Source organism: Cyphomyrmex costatus, unplaced genomic scaffold (genome assembly GCF_001594065.2).
Source record: "Cyphomyrmex costatus isolate MS0001 unplaced genomic scaffold, Ccosl1.0 scaffold165, whole genome shotgun sequence".
Classification (NCBI taxonomy): domain Eukaryota; kingdom Metazoa; phylum Arthropoda; class Insecta; order Hymenoptera; family Formicidae; genus Cyphomyrmex; species Cyphomyrmex costatus.
The window spans coordinates 274953-296704 of NW_017275663.1; the positions used below are offsets into that span (position 1 = coordinate 274953).

At 32.2% G+C, this 21752-nt stretch overlaps 2 protein-coding genes across 2 annotated transcripts; one reads left to right on the forward strand and one right to left on the reverse strand.

Annotated features, from left to right (window-relative positions):
• Nucleotides 1-10103: 10103 nt before the first annotated feature.
• Nucleotides 10104-14182, reverse strand: ERp44 (Endoplasmic reticulum protein 44). The gene is made up of 6 exons (XM_018537156.1): nt 14007-14182; nt 13287-13368; nt 12812-12967; nt 11907-12207; nt 10819-11114; nt 10104-10748 (listed from the first exon to the last, which is right to left on the reverse strand). Exons 1-6 carry the CDS (start codon nt 14061-14063, stop codon nt 10402-10404), a joined length of 1239 nt encoding a protein of 412 aa, XP_018392658.1. The 5' UTR covers nt 14064-14182; the 3' UTR covers nt 10104-10401.
• Nucleotides 14183-14530: 348 nt separating this feature from the next.
• On the forward strand, nt 14531-21187 carry Glg1 (Golgi apparatus protein 1). The gene is made up of 15 exons (XM_018537155.1): nt 14531-14599; nt 14744-15104; nt 15178-15740; nt 15879-16296; nt 16480-16581; nt 16791-17069; nt 17241-17410; nt 17630-17747; nt 17856-18052; nt 18128-18347; nt 18716-19042; nt 19520-19699; nt 19874-20102; nt 20278-20384; nt 20472-21187. Exons 2-15 carry the CDS (start codon nt 14790-14792, stop codon nt 20634-20636), a joined length of 3390 nt encoding a protein of 1129 aa, XP_018392657.1. The 5' UTR covers nt 14531-14599; nt 14744-14789; the 3' UTR covers nt 20637-21187.
• The last annotated feature ends 565 nt before the right edge of the window (nt 21188-21752 follow it).

Here is a 21752-nt window from a genome sequence, read left to right on the forward strand (position 1 = left end):
AACGAGTGCCCTGGTTGAAAAAGCGAGTCTTGAAAGTCTAAACGCTCAAATTACTGCGACATTTCCTGTGGGAACAATTTAAGCAAAGCGCTTGTTACCTAAGCGTACGAGATTTGGAAAGATGTTACGTATATGTAAGGTGTTCATTTCTTGATTATCGAAGAAATAATCTAAACGACCTTGTTTGTCCACGGGCTCGTTGGTGAAGTTTTAAACGGATCTAATGCTGTGACTGAATTGACAATCCCTCGTTACACACTCAATGACTGCAGCCATCGCTATTACGATAATATTTATTAACAGGTGTCTATAGTCATTAGGTATGTGGCAGTGGCTTTTAGTAAAGATAAGAGAAAAAGAATCTAAACAGAACTTATCATCGCGACATTAAATTGGAGTCAAAGTGGTTCCAAAATGATTATTAAAAGTTACCTTAGTTCGATCTCTGCAGTTACGATTCATTTCAACATTAAAATGACATTATCACGACTTGTTGTTTTGCAAGCCCTTACGGGAACAATTCAACCAGGGTGATTAACGCGAAGCGCGAGCACCTCTTTGTTCACAAACACGGATGGGTTGTACAATGCGATCCTCTTAAAAGATGAAAAAATGGTACGACGTGTTTCCGCTGTCGCACAATCAGTATCGCTCACCGCGTCGTCGGTGTCCGCGGATTCAGAAGTGTGTAAGCTATGTGCGCATTACGTTATGGTACCTTTAGACTTGTTATATAAGAGAAAATGAAGCTCTGCGCGCGTTAACATAACGCGTGACTCTATGTCACCCATAGATAGTACCTAGCGACCTATAGTGACATATAAAAAAAAAACACGCGGTCGCAAGTATAAACGATAAAACTGTACACGTGGATTATTATATATTATACGTGACGATGTTGCTATCACGAAAAAGAAGAGGAAACATACTACGTTGTAGATATAATTATGTACATATATGTCCTCTCTGCCGCCCGCGTTCCATACACACACACGCCTGCACGCACGCACGCACGCATGCACGCGCGCGTAATCCGATCTGGCACGAAACGGAAGTTGAGAGTACGCGCGCGCGCGCGATTAGTAGTCGCAAGAGGGGACCGAGAGATCGAAGTGATAATAACGCGCGACCGCATCTGTGGCGTACTATCAATCGGATTAATTTTCTTTCATTTTGTGAGCACGTAATGTCCCATTATTTTATTCAATTTTCTATTATTTTTGACAAACGTTGTTATAACATGTTTTACGTCAAACGCATTTTGGAGTCATGGAAATCAATGATTATTCGTTTATGTTCATCTATTTGTATAGCATGACTTTTTTACGTGTTTGTCTTATTAATCGTATTATAATTTGTGAGCCTTTATAAAAGATTAGATTTCTTTTTTTAAAAATGTACATACACGTATGTATATATGTACACACATTCTTTATATGTCAAGAAACTTTTCTTAATAAAGTACTAAACATTTGACTAAAAAGAATTGCATACTTGGCAAATATTTAGTATTTGATTCAGAAAAATTGCATTGCGAATCAATCCTTGAAAAGATTATCTGATATGCAGAAATAGTCTATTATTCATTTTTGTTTCTTGAATTTTTCTAATAAAATAATGATAGTTCGGACAAATTAATGATCATCATATTTATTACTTACTTACTAAAAGGGCATTTAAATCGCTAAAGTAAGATAAACTACAATAAGATTTTCCAAATAATGATTACAATTTCTTTCATGGGTTTTATAAGAATAAAAGTATGAAACATCATGCTAGCTAAATAAAAATTTATGGTAACAATTTTTTAAGAAGAGATATTAGAATAATTATTCCAAATTTCGATTTATATCCAAGTATTATCTTTAAATCGTTAATAAAATATGCAAACAAATTGTTATCATAAACATATAAAAAGAAAAAGTTTATAAATACGAGTTGAAATGCTTTTTTCTTATACACGTTTTTTTTTTCATGAATCAATCTGGATTTTACAATTTTTATTTGGACTTGTTAGCCCCGTCAAAGTATTTAAAAACCTGAATATCATACCGTGAATAACGTACTGCGAAAAAACCAATTTAAAACCTTACACCGATTGACTGTACGTACATGCGCTAAAAGATAAAGTAGGAAAAAGAGCGAGAGAAAGGATAGATAGCATTTTTTTTTTTTTTGTAAAGAAGAAAATCCGGGTGAAACGCGCGTGTTTCGAGATCCGGGCAACTCGATCACTATTCTTTTCAAATACGAGCAAAACACAGAAGGCGATTGCGGCCTGAAACGCTGTCGGACGAAACGGTGATTGCGGGTAGGCACAGAAGAGACAGACAATAAAATCTGTTGCTCTCTAATCCGATCGATCAACGACTACGTTACATTTAACGGCGTTGCCTACCGTATTACCACGGTGTGAATGCGCGTTTATTTCGAAAGGATGGCACAACAGCGATGGGAGTTCAGGTTGTCGAGAATGCGAGGGACCTTGATGATTTAATAGATATGCGATTACTTGTATATATGACGCGTGACGTATGATTAACATAAACTTGTATTATTTTTCCAGGCAAAAACTGTGATTTTTGATAGAACCGTTGATTTCGCGAAACGTGGACAGTTCTACTGCAGAGATAATCTAAATCAAATTTTGAAGTACGATCAATTCAAATAAGAGATGTACGTTTGATTATTAATGACCTAATATATCTTTAAATCTTCAGAATTTGACTTACATTATTTTCGAGGTGAACAGTTCACATCGCGCCTCCGCGAGTACAGAGTACTGCCATAACACGATGAAGATACTCATTTTGGGTTTAAATTAATTTGTAAAATAGTTTCACAGCGATTTACAAAGGCAAATAAAATTCGATATTACTTTCATAATTCTGAAGAATTATTGTAATATCTAGCTTTTCTCTGAAATTAATTTAATAAATTAAAATACTACTTTCAAAAGTTTAAACTATTAAATTTATAACAGTCTCTTTTTTTTTCGATGGCGCAGTACACACAGTTTACAAAGCGTACTAAGCGAGAGAGAAAGAAAAAGAGAAAGAGATGGTATGCTTGTGTAAAACCGAGTGTTCATAGACAGGAGAACACGCGAAATATGAAAGCGAAGTGACAGTCGCGTTTTTGACAATAATATATTTTCTTAACGCTTATATATCTCGAAGCGAGATGTCCCACCGCGCAGTGTCTTTCTTTCCATTGGGATAGCACCGTTCCACAATAAACGCTACGTTCATTATGGTTTGCGATCTACCAATGCTCGTGATGATCGATTACGCTTATTCGACGACGTACGCTCTTAACGAACGTTCGCTCTCTCGTGTTCGATGGGAAAAGTACCAAAAGCACCGCGACTCGAAACACCGCGACCTGGAAAGTCAGGAACCTGAGCGAATCAATATGGCGAACGGCGACACCCTGATAGATAAGAGAAAAAGTGAAGTGTCAGCTCGATAATACGTCACAAATAGCAATGTATAACGTCCGAACGACAATATCTCTAATGGTTTAACTGAGAACTTCGGTAAGAGCTACCGAAGAAACAGATATATACGCAGATCCGTTCCAAGCATTAAGTATCCTGAAATTATATACCTATACAACACCAACAATGAGATAAGCCACTGCACGTCGCTATTTGTTTGTCGCAACGTCACGCATATTAGATTTCCTACTGTCTCCCTTCGCATCTCTCCTCTTTAAAGAAAGTTACTGCTAATTTTTGTGAATGACGATACCCCGCGAGTTTGTTACGTACGACTGGCAGAAGAAACGGTTAAGTTATTATATAATGCGGTCAAAATAGTGGCAATTATTAATTGTTACATATAGACAGGAGTTATTATTTTGATTTTTAAGGATAACTTTACAATTCTAGTAATTCAAACTTTTTTTTATAAAACTTTGTAACCAAAATTTTTTAACACAAAATACTTTTCTTTTATTATTTGGAAAATTTTGTGTCGTAGAATTTTCTGTTTCTCACTAATAAACGTAATGCTCGGATTAAACAGAAATTAAAATGACCTCTTGTTTTGATACGACCAAAGTTATCCTTACAAATCAAAAAGATTCCGATATATGTCATCATTGTTTTCAAGGTTTCCGAAACAATTTTCAGGATTTTACAAATGTGAATTTCCTTATTATACTGAATTTTGTAACGCATGTATACGATGTGACTTTGCCTAATTTTTTTAGCAACAGTGTAGTGACAGTGCGACACGCGTAAGTGTAAGTACAAAAGGATTGCTGATATAAGCATGCAATGAATTTCTATACAATATGCATAAGAAGAATGGATCGTCTGACGACACGATAGAAAAGAACGTTATCTCGAAAAAAAAGAAATGCAAAAATCGTGTCTGTACGCTCAAAAGGCAGCGTAAAGCTTTTAGATTTTAATTATATTGAACGCACTTTATATTCGTTAAAATAATAATTATCCTAACTATTTGAGGGTCAAAAGAAGTCAATGAGCATTTGGTACATTTTTGCAGAAAGATAGACAATTGTTGTTATTAGTCTGTCATTTTAATCACATTTTATCGATATGAAAACTGATAGTGATGTGCCCATATTGTACCACCACTTACATAATCTTATATAATTATTACTACGTGGTACATAAATTGTTCCTACCATCCCTCAAAGAGTCAGGAGTTCAACGTTCTTTGCTCGAAGTGAAGATTCTCTCTCCCCGTCCCACACCTCCGTGATTACATTTCTTTTTCATGCGAGAATCGATTTCTCGAAAAAAAAAAACCTCGAGATATTTATTATTATATTATCGTTTGCTCCAGAGCAGAGATATTTTTATAGATTACATTTTACGCCAAACCTGCTGTGCAGCGTAATACGAATCGTACGACATTGCGTTGCAATGTGTTACATTTTTTATAGGGTGTATCGAAAGTTTCGCGCAGTTTCTTTCTGCTACAATTATCGCAGATTGAAAAATCATAATAAATTAAAATATAATTTGATGCAAAAAAGTAAAAGAGAATAATATAATTGTTTTAATTAATTTTTGTTAGACAGATTTTTTATCTGAGGCTGTTATTTATTCGAAATTTAATAATTAAATGATTGGAATTTAAATCGAAATTTCTACAATGAATAACGTACTAGACATTCATCGTATAATTTCATGCAAAAAGAGTGCAAGATACTTGGTGCACCCAACACAGGTTAATTGTATTATATTATACATATATACGCATATATATGAAAGTTATATATTCTCTATCAAATTAATTTGCGAGCTGGAAATTCAAGAATTAACGTTCTTGATCACTCGCAGATCTGCCGTTGTCACCTACGTACAGGGTGTCTTGGAAATACACGTATACGCATGAAAATGGAAGTTTAGTTGTATGCAGGAAACATACGCTTAAGCGCAGAGGAAAGTACGTGTATATTTTTATCCTTAGGACACCCTGTACGTTTTAACGTTGCCCTCCAGAAGTAAAGGTGAGTCTTCCTTCTGACGTATTAATTGAGACTTTTCTCTGTTATTGAGACTTTTATCATTGATCGTTGCAAGCCATTTGAATAGAGAGCTCGAAAGGCTAACCGTTGCAATTATAAATGAAAATAATAGAAAATTGTGGAAATCAATTAATGAGATTTTCCAACAATTTCTCGCACGGATGCTTTGCGTAATGTTTAAACGAAATTTCATGACTCATCTTGGCGATCGTAGTGGCATCGACTAGCAGAGCGAATCATTTCATTAATAACTCTTGCGTTATTTTTATTACTGTTACGAGATATAGGGCTAGTTTAAGGGACAAATTTTTTCACAAAATATATTATCGACTTCGTTATCAATATCGTTGGCACGAAGAAATATATAGTTCATAATAAATATTTAATATAATTATTTAAAGATGGAGGAATTATTAAAAGCTATCGATCTATTAAAGATTATTTATATTTATGTATTGTTACTCTAAAGAGAATTTATATAAAAATAAGAGAAAATGAGCGCTGTAAATAATTTAAGAAAATTGCATTTTCCCTTAAGCATGACCCTATTTGAAGCTGCTATATGTTTCCTCGAAAATTTATGAATCGCGCACTGAGCGAATGTATTTTCATCTCTTTACGAGAATGTCCTTATAAGATCGAGCAGTGCTGTTATTTCCCGTTCCCGTTAATCAAGATCAAGTGTTTGATTCACACTCATTTAAACAGTGTTTCGCGACCTTTTGGAATTCGTCCCAATTTTCAATCAATATTTCAAGCGTTATAGCCTGTAAAACGAGCGACTTCGAGGCACCTAAATCACTTCGAGGATGTTCGAGGTTCGCCTAAGCAACGCATAAGCAAGCAAAAGGTGTAATATCAGCTAGCTTAATATCAAACACACGTTGAAATACCGCAAACACATAATAATCAAATTACATATATGTTAAATAGATATGCGTGAAAGAACCTGATTACCTTAGACGTACGATAATTAAACGATAATTGTTAAGTAAGTGTAACTAGGACATAATACATAATTGCGAGGGCTGTCGCTACTTATAAGTGACACGATCTTCCGTTCATTAAGGATCTGCGATTTTGTCGTATTATATATCGGTCCGTATTACACCGCTTTCTTACGAAACGATTTATAGGGTGTGATTGTAGGCAACGCGTGGGAAATCGTATGCTTGGCATGCAACATTTTTGTAACGTGGCATCTTTTGGGCGTCGTTTGAGAAGTTGCGTCATTTTCTCCATTCGTACCAATTACCTTCAAGAAGCTTTTTCGCAATATTGATCAAGGGCAGTTCGTGATTATATATATACATTAATTTCAGCCAGTAACAACGGAGACACTTAGCTCTGCACGTTCTTTATTATTGTCTTTTCATCGATCCTTATTTCTTTTTTAGCCGCGTGGTGAAACTTCTTTGCGCCTAAATGCCACGCAAAAGATAAAAATTAGATAAAATCGCGGGAGCAGGCAATAATCGTGTACAACGCGGCCGAGACATAACGATGTTCAAACTAGTTGTAATAAGAAAATGTCTTTCATTAACTTTGTTAAACGTTATGGGAAGTACAAGTCATGTTACTGGACAAGTATGTGCGTGTATTTCTATATTTCAGAGTCTAGGTAACAGAGAGTGAGAAAACGTCTAATGAGGATCCTGCACAATCGATATATCGCATCTTCAGTGGGAGAAAATTCCAACTGCTAACTGCTCTTCTACAGAAATCAAATAGCAACTAAAAAAAAGAAAAAATATTTATATATCAATTAATTATAAATACTTTATAATCTAATTATATAAATACATTAATCACATAATTATAAATTGTATTAAACGATACAATTTAAAAAAAAAAAACTAAAGCGAAATTGTTTGTTGCAACATTTTCAGCTTCTATTTTCTATAAATGAGTCGTTCATTACACTTGTAGCAAAAATAATAATTCTTACAGTTGCCATTTTTTTTCTATTGAAGATATAATCCTGAAAAACACGGTGCAAGGAGACGCACGAAATAAACTAATAATGACGAAGCAAGTTGTGATCAAAGATTATAATCGGGACGTATTAAGAAGATAGGATAAAAAAGACGTAAAACAATAAATGGATCTACACGGGGAATTATATCGCGCTGTGAACGAAATATTTATATTTTTACTTGAAAGAAAGAAAAAGAAGGCTATGAGACGTTTGTAATATCGAATATCCGAAACGAGGAATGTCCATGACGTTATTTTTCTAGAGTGAATATCTAAATAGTTATTATATATTATTGCGTTATGGCGAAACATATTCTCAAGCGACAAGCAGGCCTAAACGCGACTTTTTACGATGATAGACTTAATGCGAGCATATTTGGTGAAGAGGAGGAATACGTTCGTCGTTTATTTGTTTGTATGTAACTATACTTGATATTGTGCGTTGCTAAAGTTACTCCGCAAATTATACGACATGTTTCCTATAGATTGTGAGCGACTTTCCCAAACGGTTTGTATCCGTGTTGTTGCGAGTTTTGGTGTAATTATTCAAAACGTTTGTGCGTTTAACACTTGAGCAGTTACGTTTTCAGTATAAGCTTTTATGCAGTATATGCAGCTTTTTGGTATTATCAATCACTTAATTGGTTTTTCGCTCTAATCGAGTTTGTTCGGAAACTTCTTCAATTATACATATATGCTTCGCTTTCCAACGTCACATGTGTTTGAGAATCAATTTATTACGTATTAATGATAAATAAAAAACTATTCGCGCATGTGCCGCATATAATGATAGTTATGATTTTGCATACGCAGTGAGTGCATCAACACATATATGATATACATATATGTAACGAGATAAAAAAAGGAATATATACCTATTATTGTTTTCACACATAATTGGCTTCTTCGTAACAATTTAATGATTAACGAGGAAATTTGTAAATATATTTGCGATAGTAAATTAATAACGAGTAATAAAATGTCATCTTGACAGTAAATGCACTCAATAATTTTCGAGATAACTTTGTGTGTGTGACTTAATTATAATCAAAATTTTTAATAAAAATTCAATATTATATAGTGCAAGCTAAAATAGTTAAGCTATAAAGACTGGCTATTGTAGCTGTCATTCATAAAATATTATACAAATAATCAAAGGATTATAGAAAATGAAAAACCAAATAACAATATTTTAATATAATTAAAGTCGAAATTTAAAGAAACAAAATCATGTGGAATAGAAAAAAATAGAATAATGGAAACAAATTTGTTTTATCATTTTTTAAAAATATTATTCAATTCCTTTCTTAATCTGTTATTAACTGCGACTTTTCAAGTGAATATTCTACTCGCATTTCGTCCTAGAATGGAGAACAGTCAGAGAGGACAGGAATTCAGAAAAGAGTATTGTATATCTGTTTATGCATGTATGTTTGTATGTTATGTGATGTTAAACGTACGCGACCATGTTACTGTGACGTTATGTACTATAATATTATAACACAATATAAAAAGTGGTGAACACTGTGTACTGGTGAAATGCAATACATGTATAATCGAGTTGCCCCTAAATACAGCCATTTTATAATGGACATTTATTTGTAATTTTATTTTTCAACTTTAACCTTGCATTAAGTTTATAAGAAAAACACACACACGACATATATACATATTTCATATGTATGTCATAAACATTATCGCATTTTAATAAAAAACCAATTTAAAAAATGTAAGAAGAATCTCAATCAATTTTGGTGTAACAAAATTAGGCAATGTGATAATAAAATCGTTTATAACGACCTTGAACATTTCACTTAATTCTGATAACAATTTGCGAAATTTACTTTTACAAGAACGATCGTAAGAAATATAGAACAAAAGTAAGTAATACTGTACTAAATATATACAACACATTGACTTAGAAATTGTTTATTAACAGGCAAAACAATATCATCGATCATACAAATAATCAATAATGCATCCTATGACTATCTTACGAGGGCACACTGAGATTTCACTTGCTCAATCATGCGATAGACAAAGTATTCTCTCTCTCCCTCCCCTCTCTCTTTCTCTCTCTCTCTCTCTCTCTCTCTCTTTCTCTCTTATACACTTCATTCAAAAACAATTGCTCTATATGCAATACGCTTATTGAAGATATACGTATGCACGCACGCATTAGATAGCATTGTATATTCTCGAACACATTTACACTTCGGATTCTCGATGAATATGATCGCATATAAATGTTACTAAATATTGTGCTAAAAGTTCTAACGTAACAGATGAGAGAGAGGAGAGATAATATAAATCAAATCTATTTACATAGAAAGATCACCTCGGATTTATATCGGAATTGTAGAAATCAACAATAATGATATTAAGTCGCACGATTGTTTTACATATGTAAAAAAAAATCTGATACGTAATTATTGACACTGGTAGATGCAAAGTTTCACAGTCAATATAAAAACGTTCTCAGTAACTCACTTTAAAAACCACAGACATATTTTATCAAAAAGAAAAGAACCCTCTGTTCTTTGTTATTTGTTTGCCGACAATAAATCGTACAAACGTATGAGATTTTTTTATAAAAAATAAATTGCTATATCGTATCTTGTCTATGGATGTGAAAATCATGTATAATTAACAAATAATCCCTATATCGAGATTTTTAATTAAATAACCAGTCAGTAAATCAAGATATCAATCTTATTCTACAGAAAATATAAAGAGGGAATAAATTGTGGAGGAAAACGGATTCGCGCGTCAAGATCTGAGAAGATTCGGCGTTACAATCGCACTACGAAAACAATATATATCTATATTGAATGTTGGAAAATTCCCGATTGCATTTCACTTCTTCTTTAGTATACTACATATAAATTAATTACGAAAATTCCACTGCGCTCAATCTCATTACAGTTCATCCTTAACTATTGTATACCTATTTTTGCTTGGCGCCAGTTTTTTAAATGCAGACTCTGGCGGCGTTGTAGGCGTTTTAACTTGATTTCTTACTGACATTTCATTATTATTAGTAATCTCAGGACCGTAATGAAACTCGCGATGAAGTTTTCCAGAATACAAGTCCTCCAGAAAAGCTTTAAGTTTTCCTTCTACAAAAATGTCATTGAAATCATTGAATAGATACATGTGTCTAAAACTATCTATTGCAATCAATGGTAAGTCTGTTGCGGTTTTTCCTAAATGGTGCAGTGGATGCGCAAATTTCAGGCCGTCGGCGGTTAAGAAATTTATATTCTCTGAAAAATAAATCAAATTAGTATGAGAAAATAATATAAAGAATATAAACAAAAATAAAGAATAACATACGTTTTTCACTCATTAATGACTTAGTTACGATATATTTGTACTGCTTGACGCTTTGTAAATCATCAGGAGCATGAAACAATATAAGGAACGGCAAGCCTTCCTCCGTTAATTCTTCAGCATTTTCGAATGTTATTTCTCTTACAAATGGTACGCATTTTTCCTGCGCCCATACATTTAATTCATCGTAAACTGATAAACTTCCCTTGTAAGTTTCATCCATTTCAACAGATAAAGCCTTATCTGATCGGAAAACAATGATAGGTTCTCCAGGAGGATGCATTGCTTTACTTGCGTTCCTACACATATTTCAATATATTCGAACTACAGATCCTTATTTAGTAAATACATATATGTATACTGTTTCAATCTCACATTAAATATGTATAAATATCATTATAAAAAAAAAGAAAGTATATAATATTATCATATTATTCAATCTGTACCATAATATAATATAAATATAATATAACATAATATAAATCAGACACATTTCAGTGAACTAATAAAAATTCTTAAAATTGAAATAAAATATAAAAAAGAAATATTAAAATTACCATTATTTATCCATCTTGTGTTATATTAATATAAAATTTAAATAAATCGTTAGGGACATGTAAAATGTATTAAATTTAACACAACAAATTTAATACTTTTTCAACTGTGTACTTTTATGTACTGTAAAAAAATTGTTTATAATAAAAAATAGTGTCTAATGTAATCTTAACACAATATAAAAGATGTAATAAGATTGTATAGTATGTAAAATATAAAGAAATAATATAAAAAAAGATACTAAAAAATATAATCTCGTACATACTACAGTACAAAATGACCATGAGCTTATGTATACCACTTACAGCAAAAAATGTAAATGCTGTCCAATTTCGCAGTTTTGATTGGAACATGTGCTTGTTAAATAAAACATTGTAATTATAATCATTAAAATGCAGATTATATGTGGTATTGTCATGTTAGCAAAAAAATTTCTTTTGCATCTTTCAAAGAAATATATATTTGCATCATAAAGAAAAATTTTTGTTACAATAATATTTTAGCTTTTAGCATATCAAAAATAAAAAGAATCTTACCCAAAACCAACATAAAATTGGCAATCATCCTTCAAATTAGTGGCAACTTTTCTGAACAATTCATATTCTGGTACATCTTTTCTTTCAAAGTATCCTATGATCATACGGTTTTTATCGTCAAGTTGTTCAAGCTCCTTCAAATTGGAGAATTCTTTAATGGGATCTTCCAACTGTTTTTTGACAAATTCTTGGAATGCTTCTACCGATCGTTGTCCCCTGTATTCTCTTTTAGACGGCTGACCGTTTCTTATTATTTTTAACGTTGGATATTTAGTTATATGAAACCTAGATGCCATAGAGCCTAAGAAAAAGCAATTCTTGTAATAATCTAAATGTATACATATAAAATCCAATCTATTTAATATACAAATTAATATTCAAAATCTGTTTTTACCACTATATAGATTAATTTTAATCTTAATTCAACTTACTCTTTATCCCTTTTTAATTCTTAAAACTAGAAAAAGATGAAGAGTTAGCTAAACCAAGATAACAAATGAAGTATATTGTTAGTAATAGATGTTATTCGTGTAATTACAAAATTTATATACATGTGCATGTGTCTTGTGAAATTCACGACTTAAAATTATAGCAAGAAAGTTTTCAAAAAATTAAAAAAAGAAGTTATTTGTAAGTTTTTATATAGTTTTAAAGATAATAAGAATTCAAACATAGCCAATTACAAGCAATGTAATTTAAATAGTCATTTGTTCGTAATTAAATTTAAACCCTTATATCTAAAAAATTCTGTTTAAAATAAAAATTTACAAATAACATTTTTTATTATTTTTCGAAACTTTCTTGTTATATTTTGATTCCTTTGTTACAGGACACCTGTATACATTTATATAATATGATTATTCATTTTTTTATGCACTTTATAGTCATATTTTAAATATATTTACTTTCACGGTCACAATCCACTGTGGCCATTACTACTTTTCCAGGCTGTGGAAATTCTTTTTTAACCTTATCTGCAGCTTCATCAAATATTGGAGCTAACAAGTTGCTAAAACGACACCATTGTGCATAAAAGTTGATAAACACTAGTTCATTGTTAGCTGCAAAAAAGTTTATAATTAAAAAGTAGATACTGCATATATTTATTAGCATTGATATTTTCTATACACAGGGAATGGAAGAGTTAACTGTTAAAATAACCTTCACAATTACTTTTTATAACAATGTGATAACAATGTTGCAATTTTTATGATTAACTAAACACTTAGAGGCTAAAATAATTTTAGCCTCTTAAGCGTTTAGTTAGTTATCATTACAGTCATAAAAAATTGCAACATTGTTACTACATTGTTATAAAAAATAACTATAAAAGTAACTCTTCCATTCCCTGGAATCATGTATATAAATTATCATATTTACCTAATGTTTCGTCAATATTGTTACTTGTGAGTGAAAGGGCACCTTCTTTTATTTCCTCTGCTATATTGTTTGGCAAACGTATCTAGAAGTATATAATATTAATAATGCATTATATATTCTATTTTATTAAAATCTAATTTATACAAAGCAAGTTAATCGTTAGTATAATAATTATGCATTATGTCTATTACAGAAGAGAATATTTAAACATTGCTAGATACACATATAATCTACTTTTACCAAAATGTGACCTTTATTTTCATTAAATAATCATAAATATTCTACCCTGATTTTTAGACTATTATAAATACAGACTACAATATGATAAATATTACAGAATTAATCATATAAATAAAAATGCTAGTCATATCTTCAAAGTTTTAGTAATACAAAAGTATGTAAGGATATATTTAAAATTCACACATTTTGTAACAGATCATTCAAGACGATTAAAGAAAAATTGATTTATATGTAGATTGCATTGGCTTTTCTCAGATACAAGGTTATTGTAATATGACTATAGAGGTTATGCTGTATAAACACAACAAGGTATAAGAAGCAGATAGTCGATTCATGTAAAGATGATTAGATAAATAATAATTGACAGTTAAAAAAACGAATAGAAACATACGTTGTGGGCGACTTCCGCTAACAGGGAACTATTAAATTGACCTCGCGAAACGTCAAATGACGTGGCAAGGCAACTGCGTGATTACTTACCAGCAGACACGCGAATGTAAGTACTTTGAAGTGAAGTATATCACAGCGGGCCAGCATTTTGCGATTTCGCGACGACTAACTCGACGGTGCGATGAGTTTTTGAAACACCATCAATGAACAACCGCCTGTGTGTCAATTGCTAGCGGCACATCATCAAATCGAGTGTGGAGTAATGAGCATCCTCGAGACATCGATTGTCGTTGCATCTGCCGATGATGTTTTTCAAAATTCCAGTAGGTGGAACCGGTCTGTGCCTATATATTAATAGAGCAGCTTTGTTCCAATTTCTACGTTATCGACAATTGAGCTATTTTATGCCGATTCCAACTATTAACTATCGATAATGCACTACGAATAATGACGATATATTCTGTAAGATGACGCTGTGAAAACATACGACCGGTAATCCAGTCTCAATATTCCCATTCCGTATGTCCATTATATTATTCTGCACCAATCGTATTTCTACTTGTTCGCTGACAGTTACTGATATCAATCAGTGTTCACTCGTTCGTGACGTTTACGTCATACGTAGATGATCAACAAGCACAAAAGGAGAAATAAGAAAAAAACCGGCTACGGCGTAGAGATCTGTAAGTTTGTATTTTCCTCGTTTGTGAAATTTTCCTCTTTAATTAAGCGATGATCTATTTCTCTCTAATGTTAAACAATTCTCAATGATCAAGTGACGTAAGTAAATTTTGAATGAACTGCGTTCAATGATGTATTCTTTACAGGAATTATGATAATGATTCGCTAAAAAGTAAGGTTTGAGTGTTAAGAATGGAACACATGAGACAAGTACTATTCACGATATTCATTTGGTCAGTGTTGCATTGCACAACGTCAACGTATTTCGGTGATGTATTCGCGCAGCAAGCAGATGAGCCTTCTAAAATTGGTTGGCTTTTTTCTGACAACTTCGTTAAAATTAAGAGGATTCAAAGATCTCCATATGATTATAAGAGAGAATCCGAGGATGATGGTTCACCAAAAATCATCAACGGTCAATGCCGTGATAAGTTGAATCAACTTTGTGGTGATATAGATAGAAATAACGACGAGCTTGTACTGCTTGAGTGCATTCAGACTTTCAAGGTATGTGTCTGCACTACAGTAAAAGAATAGGATAAATATTAGAGATCTAATTGTCATTGCAAATTTTTTTCAGCCCACTGAGATATCTGGAATTAATCAGAAATGTCAGGAAGCAATTTGGTTTTACATACAGAATATTACAGATAATCAAAACATAGAAAGGTTAACTAGAAGAGTGTGCGGTTCACAATTGGATACCTTACAATGCTCCAGTTCTGACAAAATCCATGGGGCTTATTTGTCTTGTCTGATCGATAAACGAGAAATGGTCAGAAATCCTGACTGCATCACTTATATTCAGAGATTAGAGTGGATTGCTTTCAGTGATTTCAGAATTCTGACTCCTTTTAAAACAGACTGTGCAAACGATATTAGGAAATTTAAGTGCGACAGTTTACAACCATACAGAGATATATCACAAGGTCAGATATTAGCTTGCTTACAAGAACACGTCGAACAACTGCAGCATGAATGTAGAAGACATATTCTCCATGTATCTGAAATTCAAGCTGAAAATATCAGGTTAGATCGTCAGCTGTATATGGCTTGTACTCATGATCGCACTAAATTTTGTCCTAATATTCGACCAGGCAGTGGTCAAGTCTACAAATGTTTAATGAAATATAAAACCGACAGGTAGATATTTTAATGTTTATCTACATGCATAAAAAAAGCTAAATATTACAATATTAGTGTAAAAGATTTCTTAATCTAGGAATTTTCTAGAGATATTTATATGTATATATATAAGAGATTATTTTTATATATTGACAGATCAATGACTGCACAGTGTCAGGAGCAATTAACGAGGAGAGAAAAGCTTATTGCCTCTGACTACAAAATTAGCAAAGGTCTAGTTAAAGCATGTAAGGAGGATATTAGAAATAATCACTGCAGGCGGTCTGTGTCCGAGGACAAAGAGATTAAGCTGGCCCAAATTTTGCTTTGTCTGGAGTCGGCAATGAAAAACGGCAGCAAAATCGATGGAAATTGTCAAGCGGAAATGTTTGATCACAGAAAATTATTAATGGAAGATTACAGATTGTCACCAGAAATTGTACACAAATGTGCCAACGACATTACGACTTTTTGTAACAGCCTTGAGGTCGGTGGTGCTACCATACACTGTTTAATGGAGCACACGAGAACAAGGAAAAGAAAATCAAGAGTTGCGCCGGAATGTCAAAGAGCGGTAAATAACTGATAAAAGAATTAAGAGTATTTTAGGATTTATTTTTTTCAGAATTAATAACATATTTATTTACAAAATTCGTTGAACGATATTCTAATACTTATAAAAATATTATATTGCTAAAAGAAATTTCATAATCTCTTTATGAAATGTTGTACATCATGTAATTATGTAATTTTACAGTTAGAAGAGTTAATTATTGAAGCTGATGCTGGCGAAGATTGGAGAATTGATCCAGTTTTAAGAGAACAGTGTCAACCTGTAGTCAATTTAGCTTGTAGAGACGTAAGAGACTTATTTTATGTAGAATATTGTATATTTTAATCTATTTTACATAATTATATTATATTAGTGACCTCATATAAAAAAATCCTAGACTCTATATGAAGTACATACATTAAACATGTTTTTATTCAGATATTTTCAGCTCGTGTATTTGTCAAATACATTTTATTACTTCTTATTCTTATTAAATATTTTAATATTTAATTTAGGTACACGGTGGAGATGCTAGAGTGATATCTTGCTTAATGGAACAACTGGGAACAGAAAGAATGACCGAGGCCTGTGAAACTGCCTTGGTACAAATACAGTATTTTATTGCCAGAGACTTCAAACTTGATCCACAATTGTACAGAGCGTGTAAGTTCGATGCCGTTCGTTTATGTCACGCAAGAAACGCATGGGCCGGCAATGGTAAACAAATGGATCCTGAAACTGGACCACTGGTACTGCCATGTTTATATCGGCATGTGTACCAGAAAAATATGACAGTAAGATTATTAAGATATTATTAAATACATAATTAGAGTTTTTAATTAAAAGTTAAAACTTAATTATTTAGTTTACATATTGTAAGAATTAACGTTATTAACACTTTATTATAATATTTTCACAAAAATCTCATTCTTAACCGTTTTTTTTTTTTTTATATTCCAATTTAGTTGAGAGTGGATTGCTTAGAAGAAATTAGACGAGTCATGAGACAGCGTGCTATGAATGTTGACTTGCAACCTGAGATAGAAGAAGTGTGTTTCAATGAACTAGCAACACTTTGTTACGATAAAACTGCAAAGGGAGAAGAGATTCTATGCTTGCAGGATAATTTAGAGAAGTACTGAGTTATCCTGAATAATAGAGATTATACAAACAAAAATTTGAGAAAGCTTGGAGTTACATTTAATTTATAGTTATCTCTCACATATATAATGTTTTTGCATATTTTTTGAAACCTTCAAAAGTAATTTCAAGCTATCTTTGATATTATGCATTCTTTTTTTAAAGTTAGATACAAAAATATTAAATTTTTTGTTTAAATTTACGTTAATTATAGTTTGAAAGAAAAATGCAAGTTTGCAGTTGGCAATTTTACTGAGGAACAAGCTGAACGTGTTGAATTGAATCCCATAATATCTTCTGCATGCCAACATATTATGGAACGTCATTGCGAGGTATGTCTTCAATTTTATTATTTTATCTTATTATTTTATTATTGTTGTTTTATTTTATTATTTTATTTTATTTTACTTTATTTTATTGTCAATAATTACATTTTATAGGAAGTATTAAAATATGGAAAAGATGAAGGAGATATGATGGAGTGTCTTATCGAGCACAAAAACGAGCTGGATGCACGCACCGATTACAAATGTAAAGCAGCTGTGGAACATTTTCAACTGATATCTTTAAAGAATTATCATTTTACATACAAATTTAAGGAGGCGTGCAGACCTTATGTTAAAAGATGGTGTCCTAAGTAATTAAATTTTTTAATATATAAAATTTAAATATTTTGAACGAAAAATAAATTGTGTAATATATTATGCTATAGATCGAAGACAAAAGCCAATGTGATAGAATGCTTAAGCTCCATTGTACAGGAAGATACAATGAAAGATTCTCAGCATCGTGTTATGAAGGATTGCAGGCAACAGCTGCGAGCACAACTTTATCAGCAACGAGAAAATATTAATTTCGATCCGTTCTTGCAAGCTGCTTGCGCATCAGACGTCAAACAATTTTGTTTTAATGTAGAACCAGGCAATTCACAGGTAATGACAATGTTTCAATATACACTGGAAATTTATGGTATATGTAACATAAATTATAGATTTCCAGTATTGGCAGTGAATATCGGAACAACTAATATTTAAGACAATGCTCTTTTTTTGTTTATTTACGTACATCTCATATACGTGACTAGAGAAATGTATAACTAGAGAGAATATTTTTATTGAATTTTACATTTTTTAAAGTTAGAATATAAACATACTTAATCATTATTATGTTTCAATTGTTTAATGTTTGTTAATAACAAATAATATCTGATCTTTGTTTTCTGAATTCTGCTGCTGGTTCTTTGATTAAATAGTTGCTTTAAGCAAGTTCTAATGTTATAATAAACTTTACTGAAACTTAGGTATTAGAATGCTTGGCATCACACAAGTCCAAACTATCGGACATGTGTCATAAACAGCTGTTCAAGATAAGGAAACAGGAGTTTCAAGATAGTTCCAGTGATGTACCTTTATTAAGCATCTGCCGAGCTATGATAAAACAATACTGCCATGATGTGAGCAAATCACAAACTTTGGATTGCCTTAAAAGATATAAAGATGAACTTACTTTCGACGATAAATGCAAAAACATTGTAGTTCGAAGAATGATTGAACAGAATACGGATTATAGGTTTAATACTGCATTGCAAAATGCATGTGGCTATGACATCGATAGACATTGCAAAGAGGTAGAAATAAAATCTATATAGCTAATTTAATCCTTCTCAAAACCATTCTGAATTTTATTACTTTAGAATAGTCAGATCTTGATTATTTGACTCGCTGAGCTCGCTGAGAGACCGTAGTGTTTTTTAAAACATTTTTGGACTCTAAAAAAATCGGAAAAAATTTTTATATATTCTTTCAGTATTTAAGAATACAATTGTACAATTTTATGTTTGAAAACATTTTTTACTTTTTTTTAATCTAAATTTGAGATAGAATCGGCAAAATACATTAGTTGCAATAAAGATTTATAACTTTTTTTTTATACTATAAAAAATCTTTTTAGCCTTAAACAATTTAAGATTAGTACTTACTTTTATTTACTATCAATCGGATAATTTAAAATCGAAAAATCGTTTGAATCTTCAAATTTCTAAATGGTGTGAGTTAACATACAGTTTAATAATTAATTTATTTACGAATAATTGAATATATTGTAGGTTTTAATACACGAGCGCACTGACAAAGAACTCGAGGGAAAAGTAATTAGATGTTTGAAGATCAGATTTCGGGAATCGAAGCTGACAACTAAATGCGAGCACCAAATGGCTAACATTCTCAGAGAAGCTGCGTTAAATTATCATTTGAATCCGTTATTAGCAACAATGTGTGCGCATGAGGTATAAAAAACGTATAAAATTATAATTTACTACTTCATGAAAATTTAAGAACTTGTATTGAATAATTTATGTTGAATACTATTGCATAAAATTTTAGAGAGAGGGAGGGGGGGGGAGTTATTGTAGAATTCAATTTCATATAAGTTTACGAAATTTTTCTTCTGTTTCTATTAGATTGAAACTATATGCCAGTCAGATGAAAACGAGCCTGGTACTGTTGAAGAGTGTCTTAAAAGGAAATTCAATGCCGGAAATCGAGATATGAGGGAAGAATGTCGTTTGGAAGTCGCAGATCTAATAGAACAAAGCAAAGCTGACATCAACGTGGACCCCTTATTGCAGAAAGCCTGTGCCGTGGACATCAGCAAATATTGCAGTGCTATACCTCAAGGCGCGGGAAGACGTACGTAATATTGTTTATTAGTAACTACAGATTTAAAATATGAAGTAATTTCGCCAAGAACGAATACGGAATCTTTCCAAATTGGAGTCTACTAAATTTGATTGATTTTTGTATAAGCATATGTATGTTAAATATAATAGGATTAATAATTTAAATAATAATTTCTTTGTATTAGATATATTGTGCTTGCAAAATGCACTAAAAGACAGTAATAAATCCTTGCAACCTGATTGCTACAAAATGCTGACTACGAGAATGGAAATGTTTAAAAATGCTGCCAAGGTCTGTAAAAAATATCATTATACATATCTATTAATTTCTTTCACGTCTTATTTTGGAATAATTACTACTTTATTTATCACATTACAGTTAATCGCGCCAAACACGTTCGAGGAATTATATTCGACGGTGAATCGTTCCCCAGAGAAGCGTTTCTTCTTGATCATGGGTCTTACTGTGATAGGATTGATCTTCATTGTCGGTATGTTCTGCGGTCGCGTGACCAGGCGGACAATGATCATGAAGAATAAGTGACGACAGCCGAGACCCGTTTACTAGTGAAATGACTCGTGAAGTTAATCGAAGGATTGTAATAAACTAAATAGACTACACATGTGTGTTGATCTGATCGGAGTGCAAGTTCATGTTAAGAAAAGAAACATCGGTCTTTTTATACCTTCGTTTATGAAATTTTAAAAAATGCAGATGTTTGTATTAATTGGGAGGAAGCTACGAGATTTTTAACGTAGCTGTTAAATACACACTATATTATGTAAAACGGAGATCATAAGTATCTAAGAATATACGAGTATTCAAAGATTTACCAACATAAGAAGATTTATTATAAATATTTAGATGTATGCTATACTGTAACATTATGATTCCAAAAATACAGGGTGTTCTATAGGATTTGTAACAAACTTCAAGAGCTCATTTCTTTATACTCGTCGAAAAGAACGCTCTCAAGTTTGTTACATGAGATAACGAAAAAAATTGTGTTACTTGATATAGTTTTATATTCTGTAGATCTATGTTATCTGATATTACGGCTTTATTTTGTAGATCGAGATTAGAAAGAATGCGAAAGAGAGGTATTTTATTAATTTCTAGTAAGATTTATTCGTAGGAAGCAATAATTTTTTTTAAGGCGAACGATATTTTATTCTTACCTGCGAGAAATTTATTTGAAAGCAAGGAATAAAAAACAGTGGAATAAAAATAACCAACGAATTTATTCGCCTTTGTTAGCGGGGATGCAATTTTAACGAAAGAGCTGCCGACATGCCAAAGATTCTTGGAAATATATGCCGCCCAAGAGACGAGTGTGTGTACTGTTGTTGCCTACAGTCGGCTCTGATTTAGAAACTTGTACACGGAGAGAGAGGGAGAGAGAGAGAGATCGTAAGTGGCGAAAATACGAGTACCTACTTATTCGAAGTGCCGGGGGTGTTCTGTCTCTCTTCCTTCTCCCGGAGGTTTCGCTCAATCTTTGCGATGCAGTTGCAGAGAAAACGGGAGCACACATGCCTGAGGGTTCGTCGCGATGTTGGTTCTCGAATAACCAGTTCGAAGCGACCGAGCAACGATTATTCCCGAGAGACCCTCGAGATTATCCTGCGGGAATGATTCCGTGTATAAGCCATCCCATGA